The following is a 15629-nucleotide window of genomic DNA, read 5'->3' as shown; positions in this document are numbered from 1 at the left end:
TCAATTAATTTCAGCTCCTCTTTCATAGCATTGACCCACTTGTCATTCTTCAAGGCTTCTTCGAAACTCATAGGTTCATCATCTGCATAAAGGGCAAAGTGTACAATATCACCTTCATATGTAATTTGGCTGTCTTTCATGACTTCATAATCTTTCAACATTTGTGAGGGTTGCATAACCCTTTGAGACCTCATGGTTCCTCCTTCAGTGTTCCTTGTAGGCAGTTCATCAGTAGTGTCACTCAATTCTTCTGGAATGAATGAAGGGGGCATAATCTTGGCTGTATTGTGGAGGAGGGTCCTTCTTCCACTCATATTCCTTTAGTTCATCAAATATCACATCTCTACTCACAGAGACCTGCTTTGACCTTGGATCAAGTAGCTTGTAACCTCCAGTTGCATGATAGCCTATAAAGATCATTTGTTCACCTTTATCATCCAGTTTCTGCCTTAGCTGCTCAGGGACACACTTCAGGTGTCACTCCTTTCAGTCTCTTGGTAGGGCATTTGTTAAGTATATAGACTGCTGTTGCAGCTGCTCAGGGACACACTTCAGGTGTCACTCCTTTCAGTCTCTTGGTAGGGCATTTGTTAAGTATATAGACTGCTGTTGCAGCTGCTTCACTCCATAGGAAATGAGGTAGCTTCTTAGTCTTCAACATGCTCCTCACCATATTCAGGATAGTCCTGTTTCTTCTTTCAGCAGCACCATTGTGTTGTGGTGTATAAGGTGGAGTGAACTCGTGAGTGATACCTGCCTCATCACAAAACTCAGCAAATTCCTTGGAGGTGTATTCACCACCTCCGTTAGTTCTTAATGTTTTTATACAGTGGCCACTACATTTTTCTACTGAGGCTTTATATTTTTTAAAAATTCTAAGCACCTCATTTTTCTTCTTGATTATATAAATCCAAGTCATTCTAGTCAAGTCATCTATGAATGTTACAAAGTACCTGTTTCCTCTTAGGGATTCAACCTGAAGAGGACCACAGACATCTAAATAGATCACCTCCAATTTCTGTGTTGACTTTATTGGTACAAATTTCTGAAATGCATTCCTTGGTTGCTTGCACTCCAGGCATTCTCTGCAATTTTCTGTCATCTGTCTCAGCTGAGGTATTCCTTGAGGCATTCTGTGCAGTTGACTTAAATCCTTGAAATTCAAGTGCCTAAATCTGTAGTGCCACAACTATTCCTCTCTACATGTCTCAGCCTGCAAGCAATTGAGTTTCATGACTTGAATACCAACCTTAAAAGTTCTATTCCTGTTCAATGGAGCTTTGATGATCAACCTTCTGTCCTTGTCATAGATCTTCATTTCTTTGTCCTCCATCACCATTCTGTATTTCTTTTCAAGTAGTTGGCCAAGACTCAGAAGATTGCATCTCATGTTTGGAACATAGAGCACATCCTCAATGTATGACACTATACCATCCTTTCTTTTAATCACAACCTTGCCATGACCTTCAACTCTTATAGTGTTGTCATCTGCAAATCTGACCTTGTGATTTACTGACTCATCAAGGCTAACAAACCAGTCCTTGTGACCAGTCATATGTGTTGAACATCCTGTGTCCAAGTACCATTGATCTTCTGCATCAGCTCCAGTCTTTGTTGTGACCATCAACAACACTAGTTCAGTGTCAGAAACAGCTCCTGTGGCTAATTGTGCATCATCAACAACATTTTTCTCCCTATACCAGCATTCTTCTGCATAGTGACCTTTTTTTCCACAATTGAAGCATTCAACATTTCTTTTATCCCATTTCTTTTTGCCTCCTCTTCCACGAGTACTAGAACCACCACTTCTTTTACTGCAGTTATCTCCACTTCTTTGATCAGGTTGAGGTTTACCTTTATCTTTGGAGTAACCTCCTCTACCTCTTGTGTTCTGGAATCTCCCTCTTCCTTTCTTGCCTCTGCGATTATCAGAACCACCATTTCTTGACTGATGGTGTGCTTGCAGGGCTTGTTCTGTAGCCTTATCATTTGCTCTTTCTTGCAATCTTTCTTGCAATCTTTGTTCATGTGCCTCAAGTGATCCTTGTAATTCATCAACAGATAATGATTCCAAATCCTTTGATTCCTCAATTGCAACCACAATGTGATCGAATCTTGGATTCAGGGTTCTTAGAACTTTCTCAACTAACGTCAGATTAGTAATTGTATCACCACAACTAGTGATTGAATTTGCAAGAACCTGCAATCTTCCAAAGTAATCTCCAATGCTCTTAGTCTCTTCCATCTACAGCAATTCAAATTGCCTTTGAAGAGTCTGAAGTCTCACTTTCTTGATCTTATCAGCTCCTGCATAAGCCTTGTTCAGAATGTCCCATGCTTCCTTTGCGGATTTAGCATTTGCGATTTTCTCAAAGTGAGAATCATCGACACATTGATGCAAGATCATCAAGGCTTTGCAGTCTTTCTTCTTCATATCCTTGAATTCATTCTTCTGTGAATCTGAGGCTCCTTCTTTTGGAATTTCTATTCCATTCTCAATCACATCGATCAAATCTTGAAATCCAAGCAAGGCTTTCATTTGCACACTCCATCTGTTGAAGTTCTTGCCGGTTAGAATTGGAAGATTTGAGGGAAAATGACTATTGGAAGCCATGATTGGAGAATTGGTCCCTTTTTCGAACCTAGCTCTGAAATACCACTGTTAGAACTTGCTGTTCTTGTTCACACACACAATCAAAAGAGGTAACTTGAGGATGGAGAAAAGTAAGAGAGGTTTAGAGAGAAGCAAAACTAACAAATAAGGAAAATGAAAGAATCTGAAAAATTATTATTGAAAGAACAATGAAACAGTATTTATACAAGAAGGACAAGGACTGAATTGTATTTTGCATTTTGGTCCCTCACTAACAAATCATTATTAACTAACCAACTAACTTCCTATATTAGAAAGGCTTAACAAGCAAAGTCAGAATTACTATCATTTCTAACAAAAACGCCCCACTGCACTGGCAGGAAAATTTGATTGCGCTCCTCTCCCAAGATACGACAACCCGTTGGTTCCGATTGTATGCAGCAAAAGGATCCCCGAACCTTCTGAACACCAATGCTCTTACTCTCACAAAAATAAGTTTTTTATAGGAAAAAGAAAGAGATAATTTTTTGGGAGAAAGAAACCAGATGTTGCTCTATATTCTTTTTTTAGAAAAGAGGAAAGAGATATATAGGCATTTTGCAATAACAAAATATGACCGTTGGAAATATGACCGTTTGAAAACTAACTTACAGTTGTCACAACAAACATAACAAACTAGTTGACTCATTAAAACAAAATCTTAAGAAAATCTAAAATAAATATTTTATTTTATAAAATAGAATTAATATATATTTATAAATTTTAAATTAAAACACAAATATTTACCAACAGGATATACCCCCACATTTGATGCAAACCATATTCTCTTGACACCCTCACAGCCAATCAAAGCATGAATCGTTGTTTCCTCCTTCTCTAAACACCATGAGAGGGATTTTTCACCTTTTGAATCTAGACAATAAGAGTCTTATTTATCACACAAGGGTGTTGGTCGATCACCATTCAAAATATTCAGGGTCATGTTTGTGACGTCCTCTCTAATAATATATGCCAAAACTTCTGATAGAAATAAAGCTGGATTGCCATCTTCCCCAGGAGCTTTGGTGGGGTGCACTACTCTAAGGTTTCATAAATCTTCTCTCTTGAAAACTCCACATCCACAAAGGATCACATCTCTCCATAATTTCTCCCCTCCACAAGGCTTGCAATTTCTGTCATGTCATGAGGTGGAGATGAGGTAAAAAGATCAGAGAAATACTTTGTTAATACCTCACCAATGTCCTCTACATTCCTATACACATTTCCATCATCATCCTGAATCTTCTTTATGGTATTGACTTGCTTTCGGTGGGATATTTTTCTATTAAAGAAAGTTGTGTTCCTATCCACATACATCAACCACTCCACCTTCAACCTCTGCTTCCAAAGGACCTCCTCAAGCCTTAAAAGCTCCTCCAACTCACCTTCAATCTCAACTTTTGTGTTTGTTAAGAAACTGACCCAGGGGTTGCGTTGAATCTTATACAGTTTCTTTCAAAACCTTTTGATTTTTTGAGTCAAATTTCCAAACCTTTGTGACCCACACTCATCTAAATTTGCCCCTAGCTAGGTAATATTTTGTGTAACATCACCCCTTCTTCTCTAGATCCCATTTATTGCCTCCTCACCTTCCTCCACATCATCAAGCCAAAATGCTTCAAACCTATATCAAATTTCGATTTTGATGCAAGCAGAATAATAGGATTAAGGTTTGAGATGAAGCGTACTACCGATGATGCCCAACTATCCCTCTAGTTATCATGCCTAGAACGGTTAACCAAAATCCTATCAAGCTTTTCTTCTCTTAAATCATCCCCCTATCTCTGGTTTGTCCACGTAAAGCATTGGCCCTCCACTTGCAGCTCCACCAAACCACAATAATCCACCGTATCTTGAAATTGTTGAATACTTCGAATATTTGGAGCATTTCCCCCTTCTTCTCATCAACATGAAAGATTTGGTTCATATCCCCCACACACATCCAAGGGCTATCATCATGAGGTTTCTGAATCTTCATAATATCCCACATTTGATGCTTCTTGTTTTATTCTGGGAATCCATACAAAAACGTGGTTGTATAAGCTTATGAATTGTCCTGGCCAAACCTCTAGATCCGCAATTCCTCACAATCAACACCATGGAAGTTTTCCATCCTTGTCATACCCTTTAAAAAATGTATTCTGCAGTTTTTTTCCTTGTTTCCATCAAGAAAGCTATGGTGGGAACTTCAATGGATAAGAGCTTACGAAGAGCTCTCACTGCCCATGGGTTCCCAAGCCAATGGCAGTTCCAGCTTAAGGTTCTCAAGATTCTTGGCGGGGCTGGTCAGCAGTGCCCACCATTTCCTTTTTTGATTGTTTGTAATAGACCCTTGGTCCCTCCTTGTCCCCCTCTTCATCAACCTATCATCAATGTGTCTCTTCTCTGTTGGATGCAATCCAGAGGTAACAACAGTCTCCCCTTCACGAGCCATCCTTTTCCACTTTGTTTTTTTTTTTTTTTTTTTTGTGGTGGTTCAGATAACAGCAGTTGTGGCATGTCCTCTGCTTCTCACTTCGCTATGACCTTCTTCATCCTTTTCCACTTCATGCTTTTCACGATATGTCTCTTCTACGTCCTCCTTGCATACCTCGGGTTTGGTGCCCCTTGACAATGTTGGTCCTCCTCTCCTAATGATAGATGACACTGGCTCAAAATTCTAGTTACATCTGCCACATTTATGCCTCCTCCTCACGTGCAGACCCACTTTCCTCCATCGCTTTTGCTTCCTTCTCCACTATAGCCCCTCTTCTTTACCTCATTTTCAAACACAATAACACGTTTTACCTTCCCAAAAATTTCTTCATATCAGACTCCTGCAGCCTCGTTTTGATGTACAGGAGACGCCCTCAGCCATGGTTCGTACAAAAGGTTATCGATATCAACGTCTTCATCATCCTCACATTCCTTCAAAAGATGATCCAGAAATCCGCACATGTAGCAAATATTACCAAGCCTTTCATATTTGAAAATAATCTCCCTTGCCTCCTTAACTCCTATTTTCATCATCACTCCTCTTCGGAGTGGCTTAGTAATATCCATCAAAATCCTAACCCTCATGGACTTTCCCACTCGATATTCCTCCGACTGATCCCATTTGATAAAGGATCCCAAAGTGTTTCCAATGGTTTCTTCTATTTCTTTAGTACAGAACCCTAATGGGATTTCATAGACAGGCACCCAGAATTGAGTTCATGGTAGGTCTACTTTGTTAGGGTTCCGATTATGCATCAGATCATTCAGCACAATCAATCTTCTATCAAAATTTCGTGGGCAACCCTTTATCACTGCCTCTTTATCGTTTACTGATAGAAACCTGAACGCTAAAAGGTTTCTCTCCAAATTCCTTATCTCCACCCCCTTTTTCTTCTTCAATGCTTGGGCAATTGTAGTTTTGAACTCCTTCATCACATTGGAAGATTCTTTCGTATGAATCTTTCCCACCAACCAAAAACCCTCATCTTTAATCCTTTCTCCCACTTCAGGTATTGTGACTATCTCCCCCTCCTCCTCGAAATCAACATCTTTCATCATTTTGTGAAATTCAAGTAGGCAGACCTGAGAAAAGACAAGAACAGTTGTCTTGAGATTTGAGAAAAGCCTTACTGCTCACAACTAGAGAAACTCTAGCAAAGCCTTCAAAGGGAGATTAAAACACTATAAACATAAATTTCAAATTAACTAATATTTATAATTAATTAGATATCAATAATGATGGTTAACTGTATTTTTAGGAAATCATCAAGCAAACATTGTTTAAAGTAGTACAAAAACAAGAGCTTGTTTGTTTATTGTACATTTATTTTTTGTTTTTTAATAACAAAAAAAAAATGTTTGATAAAAGTAATTTGGAATATTTTCAAAAATAATCTTGGTTTTAGTTTTTAAAATTGAAAGCGAACAATTTATGATTTTTCTCTTTAGTTAATGACTTGTATTCTTGGTTTATACAATTTTGGTCCACTTATTTTTTTGAATCTGTAATTTTGGTTTATCTATTTTAAAATAAAGATATTTCGTTCATCTATTTTAAAAAGTCCTCAATGAAATCCTCGAGCTAACGTCTTCCTTTATGGTACCATAAAAATGTTTTAATTAATTAAAGTGAATGAAATAAATGTAGGCAAAATTCAAAGATATACAGAAATTGTGGATTTTTTTTAAAAATAAGAGACCAAATATTTTTATTTTAATATAGGAGGACCAAAATTGCAGGTGGACTAAAATTATATTTAAGCATTTCTTATTTTTGTTGCTTCATCTTCTTCCTTCGGTAACTTTATTTTCCCCCATTCTAAGCATTAGGTATTGACAAATGTTCGGCAAAAAAAGTTTTCAAAACCAAAAAATAAAATTAGAATAAGACACACTCTAAGAACTATTATAGAAATGTTAGTAAGTACCATGCAATGGATGAACCTAATGGAGAACAGACGTTTGTACAATTATAAATTTTTACTCAAATTTCTCTTAAATTTTGATGCATGTATGGACACACCTTTTCTTTGTTTTTATTATGTTTTTTATTATAGGAATGAAAGTGAGGCTATCAAAACTATTGTTGAAAATGTTAAGCGTTTGTTAGACAAGACAGAGTTGTTCGTTGCTGATAATCCAGTCGGCGTAGAACCACGAGTCCAGGAAATGATTGAACTATTAGGCCAAAAACAATCAAACGATGTTCTACTACTCGGGATGTGGGGGATGGGAGGCATTGGTAAAACAACTATTGAAAAAGCCATTTACAATAAGATTGGCCGCAATTTTGAGGGAAAAAGCTTCCTCGCACATATTAGGGAAATTTGGGAGCAAGATGCTGGTCAAGTATATCTACAAGAACAACTTCTATTTGATATCGAAAAAGAAACAAACACAAAGATACGTAATGTTGAATCAGGAAAAGTTATGTTAAAAGAACGACTTCGCCATAAAAAGGTACTTCTTATACTTGATGATGTAAATAAATTGCATCAATTGAATGTTTTGTGTGGAAGTCGTGAATGGTTTGGTTCAGGGAGTAGAATAATCATCACAACTAGAGATATGCATATACTTAGAGGGAGAAGAGTTGACAAAGTGTTCAGAATGAAAGGACTGGATGAAGATGAATCTATTGAGCTTTTTAGTTGGCATGCATTTAAGCAAGCAAGTCCAAGAGAAGATTTTATTGAACTTTCTAGAAATTTAGTTGCTTATTCTGCGGGATTGCCACTAGCTCTTGAAGTCCTTAGGTCCTATTTGTTTGATATGGAGGTAACAGAGTGGAAGAATGTATTGGAGAAACTCAAGAAAATTCCTAATGATGAAGTACAAGAGAAATTAAAAATAAGCTATGATGGTTTAACTGATGATACAGAGAAAGGAATATTCCTTGATATAGCTTGTTTCTTTATCGGAATGGACCGGAATGATGTTATACATATCTTAAATGGTTGTGGGCTTTGTGCAGAAAATGGAATACGTGTCTTGGTAGAAAGAAGCCTTGTAACTGTAGATTATAAGAACAAGCTTGGAATGCATGATTTGCTGCGAGACATGGGAAGAGAAATCATTCGTTCAGAAACACCAATGGAGCTTGAGGAGCGTAGTAGGTTATGTTTTCATGAAGATGCACTTGATGTATTATCAAAAGAAACTGTAAGACTTCCATCTATTATTTTTTTATTTAAAATATCCATCCAAAGCTAATGGATACAACTAACACATTTATGAGTCAGTTCTTAATATTCATTTGTGCGATTGATTGTCACAAGAATTTTGAAAATTGGTTTGGTTGTGAATTGGTTTTTGCTTCTTAGCTCCTAAAACAAATGATGGGTTTTCTCACAAGAGTTTTAACTACCATATATCTTTTTAGCTACGCATGTTTTACCCTTTCGTTTTTTCTATCATAGGGAACAAAAGCTATTGAGGGTCTGGCTTTGAAGTTACCAAGAAATAATACAAAATGTTTGAGCACTAAAGCTTTTAAGGAGATGAAAAAACTCAGGTTGCTTCAACTTGCTGGTGTACAACTGGTTGGAGATTTCAAGTATCTTTCCAAAGATCTTAGATGGCTTTGTTGGCATGGATTTCCTTTAGCATGCATACCAACAAACCTTTATCAAGGAAGTCTAGTTTCCATTGAGCTACAAAACAGCAGTGTTAATCTTTTGTGGAAAGAAGCCCAGGTATTAATTTAGTTTTTTGCAATTCATGAGTATTTCTTTCTTTCTTCTTTATCGATGTAATTTAAATTGTCTCAAATATGAATACTATTTCACTATATAGTACTTTTAGACAAATTTCATCTATGTTTTTCTCAGCCTCTCTTATATTGCTAGTACTTTCTGTAAAAGTTTAAGTTTAAATAAAAGATTTAATTATCAATATGCTCCTTTTATTTATTTAGAATATTTAATTAGGTCATTTTATTTCTGAAAGTTTCAATCAAGTCTTTTATTTTTTTAAATGTCTGAATGTGATTTTTTTTTTTGTCCAATTGAGACTGACAACGACGTTAAGTTGCAAATTCTTTGAAAAGAATCACATTGAGACAGTTTAAAAAAAAAGGATTTGATTGAAAATTTTAAAAATAAAAAGACCTAATTGAATATTCTAAATAAATAAAGAGATCGAATTAATAATTAAATTTAAATAAAATAAACGTTTGTATATTCATATTCTAATACAAGCTTTAGCCTCCCTTTTATACCGTAAACCAGTAAGCCTAAAAAAGGAAATGATCAAGATACCAACATTTATTTTTTTTTCATATCCTAAAATATCTAAATGAACATTTAGCAAAAAAAAATGATGATAAACCACAAAAATTGAGGCTAAATGAACATTTAGTAAAAAAAAAATTGTGCTTGAGCCAACACTAAATAGTGTCAACTAAGTTGACTTCAGACACTATTAAGAGTCTATTTGTATTTGTGGTATTTACTAGACGACATTTATTAGTGTCAAATTAGATTATGTTAATTTTAGTGTTGACTTAATTGGTGCTAATAGTGTAAGGTTAGACCATGCAAGCACAAATCTAAACCTTGAATCATCCCCATTTTTGTGTTGGCATAGCTGACAAAAATAAATTTATATGCAATCTATAGCGATTATTTGACCTGAATTAAGTCAATGCTATGCTATAATAGATAGTGTAGGCATTGTAGTGTTGGTGTTAAATTTTATGGCTATTTTATTCTTTACTTGTGATACCACCATTTAATGATGCATCAGAACTTTAATTCCAATGCTAAAGTTTACGAATATTTTCCTCTTGTAGTGATATCCTCAACATGCATAAGCAATTAAAAAAAATTGCATTGCCACATCATATAAAAATTCAAAATTCTTCCTAATGATTGTATGTATGAAACTTTGGTATAACAACAATAAAGTCTTTTTTCATTACATAAGAGTAAAACCTCGATACATTAAATTAAAAGTTTTACACTCAATGTAATTCAAAATTCAATTTTTTAAAGATTATCTATTATCTAATCAAATAGATTTTGTATGTTTATTATGAACTTACATTATAGTTTTTTGTTAAAACATAAGAGACGGAGCTTATGACTTCCTCTTCAAATAATTAAATATGATAAAAACAAAGGAGAGGTAAGGTAGGAGTTGCAATTTTTACTAACTGATAAAAAAAGCCATAAAATGCTCATAAACAACTTATATATAGAGAGAGCACAGCTCCTCTTAGAATAATTTTTTACGTAAGAATAATTATTAAAATATGATTAAAAATAATAGATGATTGAGATTAAAATATGTAAAAATATATAAAAATTAAAATTAAAATGATATAATCGTTACATTTTTACAAGAATTATCAAATAAATCACATCCTACGATATTTCAATTATTGTTAATGATAATTAAGATATTTTAGGATGTAATTTGTTTGATGTATTTTTTAAAAATCTAATGATTATATTAAAAAATAAAGATGTGTGTTAGTAAATAGTTGTGGAATTGATGTCTTGTTTTTTATTAGTATGAGTATGTTAACAAGTTACATTATTGATGTATTTTAAGACACATTCACTAGTTATAGTTTGTTAACTCACTTATATTAAAAAAAATAGAAGTGTGTACATTAAATATATATCCTTGGGATGGAAGACTTCAAAAGAAAAATAAACCTTTATCAAAATATAAAATATATTGGCACTAAGAAATGGCATTACACAAGTATAAATATTTCACTTTCTACTTGAGATGCTCATAACACAATGTAATTGCTTCTATTTATGTTTTGAGTTTTACCTCTAACTTTAATTTTCTCTATTGTATGCTTGTTTTTTTCTTGTAGGTAATGGAGAAGTTGAAAATTCTTAATCTCAGTCATTCTCATTATTTAACTCAGACTCCAGACTTTTCAAATTTGCCTAATCTTGAAAAGCTATTACTCGTAGATTGTCCAAGGTTGTCCGAGATTTCCTATACCATTGGACATCTCAATAAAGTTCTTCTATTAAATTTTCAAAATTGTATTAGCCTTCGTAAGCTTCCAAGAAGTATCTATAAGTTGAAATCTCTTAAAGCACTCATTCTTTCAGGATGTTTAAAGATTGACAAGTTAGAAGAGGATTTGGAACAAATGGAGTCTTTGACAACCCTTATTGCGGATAAGACTGCAATAACAAGAGTGCCATTTTCAATAGTTAGATCAAAAAGAATTGGATATATCTCTTTGTGCGGCTATGAAGGATTCTCACGTGATGTGTTTCCTTCAATCATTTGGTCTTGGATGTCACCAACAAATAGTCTCTCATCCCGCGTTCAAACATTTCTAGATGTGTCATCTCTCGTTTCTTTAGACGTGCCAAATAGTAGTTCCAATCATCTATCATATATTTCTAAGGACCTTCCACTGCTTCAAAGTCTTTGTATAGAGTGTGGCTCAGAACTTCAACTTTCTCTAGATGCTGCAAATATTTTGGATGCTTTATATGCCACAAATTTTGAAGAATTAGAATCAACTGCAGCCACATCGCAAATGCATAATATGAATGTTTTAACATTAATTGAATGCAACAATCAAGTACACAACTTAGGATCAAAAAATTTCAGGAGATCACTTTTAATTCAAATGGGAACGAGTTGTCAAGTCACCAATATTCTGAAACAGAGAATTTTACAGGTTTTACCCTTAATTTCTCTCTTATGTATCTAATTTCCTTATCTTTTGACAATAGAACTATTTTTAATATATCGATTATATGTGGAAGTGTATATTATTATACGTTATATATATATATATATATATATATATATATATATATATATATATATATATATATATAAACATGTCATTTTAAAATGGTCATACACCAACATAGATTTTTTTGACACAGTCATCATATATTTTGCTATTAGTAGTTGTCTTGGCTTTAATTACTTTTGTAATTGTGTTTAGGAATTAGTTATACCTGAAAGGAAAAATTAAAAAATATAGTCTTGCTGAAAGGAAAACTTTGTTAGTAATACCCAATTAAGAAAGAAAGTTACGATACGAGTATATAGTAATTAAAACTATCTTCTAATCATGTGTTAGTCAATCTGTCATTGCGGTAAGAGCACGAAATCCAACATAAATCTAAATTTTACATTAGTTAAGTGTAGTACTAGTAACATCATTTTTATATGTACGTTATTTCATCATTAACTGCTATCATATTCAAAGTGCATATTTTAATGCGAGGTAATTTAAAAAATATATATACTTTATGTGAGGTACTAGTAACATCTTTTTTTGTATATACTTTATTTCATCAATAACTGCTATCACATTCAAAGTGCATATTTAATTTAATGCTACGTAATTTAAAAAAATACATATACTTTAATGCGAGGTACAATTTATTATTGTCACGATATAAAATTCAATATTAAATTGAAAATGTTCTCTCACTTTTCATTGTTTTTTCGGTTGGTATAGAACTATTTTTTATTCATTTTATGTTTATTTTGTTACGGGTATGGAACTCTTACTTGGACCAATGGATTTTGTTTAAATTATCCAAGCAAATATATTTATGCATAATTTAACAATTTACTTTTCACATTTATGATTGTTCTGAGTAGTTTTTGGGTAATCAAGATCATAATTTTAAATGATGAGAAAATGAGTTATTATCTTGTTATATCTTAAATTGTTGAATTAATTATATGGTGGTACTAATACATTGAATGATAAACTTTTGAGCATATATCTTCATTTTTACAGAATATGACAACTAGTGATGGTGGTGGTGGTTGTTTGCTCCCCGGTGATAGCTATCCAGATTGGTTAACCTTCAACATCGAAGGTTCATCCCTGACTTTTGAAATCCCTCAAGTGAATGGGCGTAACTTGAAGAAAATGATGTGCCATGTCCATTATTCTTCCCCGGAAAATATAACTTCAGATGGTTTGAAACATTTGTTGGTGATAAATCACACAAAGGCCATCATTCAACTTTATAAGAGAAATGCATTAGTCTCCTTTGAAGATGAGGAGTGGCAGGGGGTACTATAAAAAATAGAGCCTGGAAACAAAGTGCAAATTGTTGTTGTCTTCTGGAGCAAATTAACTGTTGACAAGACCACAATTTATCTCATATATGAACCAATGAATGAAAAAATAGAGCATTCCCGTGCACTAAATAAGAATGTAATGGATTCTAGTGGTGATGAAAATGAATGTGTTGTTGGGACCATCTCTCTTCAAGTAGAATCCATATATAAGCCAACAAATGACATATTGGAGCATTGTCATGCATCAAATAAGAATGCAATTGTTTCCAGCAGTGATGAAAATGCATGTGTTGTCAGGCCGTTCTCTCCTCAAGTGGAATCCATAGATGACTTAAGGTGTGTTTCAAAAAAAGGCTTGATTAAGCGCTTATTGAATAAGTTCTTATCATGCGAATACTTTTGTAATGCAAACTCAGAAAATAAGAAAAATCAAGGTTAAAATATGGTGAAAGAATGTCAGGTCCCAATTGATTCTTATGGTGGCTGCAAATCTTGTATTGTTGCTTGTACAGAGATTGCTTTGGGCAGTGGATGATTTGTTTTACATGTAGATTGGTGGCTACTATTAATTCTCTAAATCTGATGGCTAAAGAATGGATACTTGGGGAAGGTCCACTTGTTTTGGGATCTTGGTTTCTAAGGGAGTCCAACTTGTGCTTGATTCTGATGCCCTTGATTTTAATCCTTTGAAGTGAAAAAGATATGTGTAATCCAAATACTTCACAATTGATCAATCAAATGAATAGTATGCTTAAATAGAATTGGCAGGTGGATCAACTGCGTTTTTAGAGAAGTCATCAAACAAGTTGATAACCTTGGCAATCTAAGTATGTACCTATGTTTCATTTCCTGCGGCATGAGATGCATGACTCCTATTATGGTAATACTGTTATGAGAGATCTTGCTTAGTGTGCGTCTGCTGTAATTCTTCGATCTTTTGAAATTTAATCTAGTTATCTTCAAATAAATATATTTTTTTGGTGAGATCATGTATTGTTTATTGTTTGAAATTTGAATTTGTATCTAGAAATTGGGATTTATTCATTTCTTTTTGGCGAGTTACCACGTGCACATTGTAGTTTATTGTCTTTCAAGTTTGGATTTATTTCTTTGAATTGGAAAAGAATAAAGTGAAAAGAATATGGAATACAAGACCGAAATTTGGATTTCTTTTGGAATAGGGAAATCCAATTCATCCCAATTTTTAGAACTTTGTTTGTGGAAGATTTCAATTTCTACTAAAAGAAATGATGTTTGTTTCTGGTTCTCCATACAAGTGGAGTAGATTTCCTGGGTTCAAATTATGAAGTGTTCTATTTCTGAGAAGACTGTTTATGCTATATTTACTTGTAGCACGTACGCAGTGATGTGGCGGGGATGAACATGATTTCCAAATTAAGGGAAAGATTGTTTATGCTAGATTCTTGGTTCCTTCAACCTGACTTCCTCGACATGGATATTATTGGCATCTCTGGTAATGCCTTTTTCACTTTACTTGGTGCCCCTGATTGTTTGTTAATTAGCAAACTTGGATTGACACCATAGATATATTTGATGTTGATAAATAAATTTGCATACCCTGTAGATCTTTTTTATGTTTCCCTTTTTTCACATGAAAGTGGCCCTCCAATACTGTAATTTTATTTTCTTATTTATTTTGGTAACATCTTTGAAATTATATGATACGTTTTGTTTTTAAAAATATTTTATTGTTGATAGTTTTTCAATTATTTTTATTTGAATGAATGACTTGTGTCATGGAAGGTTGTTATTCTACTTGTGCAAGTAGAAATAGGTTGGATTCTTATTTGAGCTTGATTTTTTTTGCTTTCTATGTCATGTTGTGTTGTCCCAAAATAGAATACTATCTAAAGTATACTAAGAGCATTTTTAGTCTAAGATCTCAAATTGAGAACTTAAATCAGGGATCGTACGGGATCACGTACAATTGAAGATCTCTCAAAATCTCTATCATTTTTTTCCTTTAGTGCAACTTTAATTTTAGATTTTAAATAAGGGTCTTTAGAGTCTAAGATCCTAATTTGGAATCTATCACTAAAGTTGTTTTAGTGGTAGATTTATGTTTGGATCTTAAATAATTTTTTGCTATTTTTAAATATTTATTAAATTAATTATAATTAAGTAATTAAATATTCACTCGTTGGTTTTTTTTTCTCCTCCCTCTCTCCTCATCTCATATTGTGCTTATTCTTTCTTTCTTTGTTTGCTTTTTTTTTTTTTTTTCAACTCCCTCTCTCCTCATCTATAAGTTGCTTCTTTCTTTCCCTCTTTGGTGGCCCACCCCTTTTTCCCTTCCCCTTACCGCGACCCACACCCTTCCTCCTTCCCCTCCACCATGACCCCCCGGGTATGTCTATTTTTTGTTTGTTTTTTTTATCTGTTTATTTTGCTTTCTTTTTCTTCATCCCCCTCTGTTTGTTTTTTTTACTATGTACTCCTTCTATTAGTTCTGCATTTTGCT

General features: G+C 33.8%; 1 protein-coding gene across 1 annotated transcript in view; it reads left to right on the top strand.

Moving 5' to 3' along the window:
* LOC100801314 (disease resistance protein RPV1) overlaps positions 1-14131 on the top strand; it is a 29495-nt gene extending 15364 nt beyond the window's left edge. The window contains exons 7-10 of the mRNA XM_041014356.1: positions 7165-8269; positions 8527-8802; positions 10941-11771; positions 12858-14131. Coding sequence (XP_040870290.1) covers positions 7165-8269; positions 8527-8802; positions 10941-11771; positions 12858-13148 — 2503 coding nt within the window. The 3' untranslated portion in view covers positions 13149-14131. The remainder of the gene's footprint in view (positions 1-7164; positions 8270-8526; positions 8803-10940; positions 11772-12857) is intronic.
* The last annotated feature ends 1498 nt before the right edge of the window (positions 14132-15629 follow it).

Source organism: Glycine max, chromosome 3, assembly GCF_000004515.6.
Source record: "Glycine max cultivar Williams 82 chromosome 3, Glycine_max_v4.0, whole genome shotgun sequence".
NCBI lineage: Eukaryota > Viridiplantae > Streptophyta > Magnoliopsida > Fabales > Fabaceae > Glycine > Glycine max.
The sequence above is the reverse complement of the archived record's forward strand: the minus strand, read 5'-3'. Positions and strand labels throughout refer to the sequence as shown.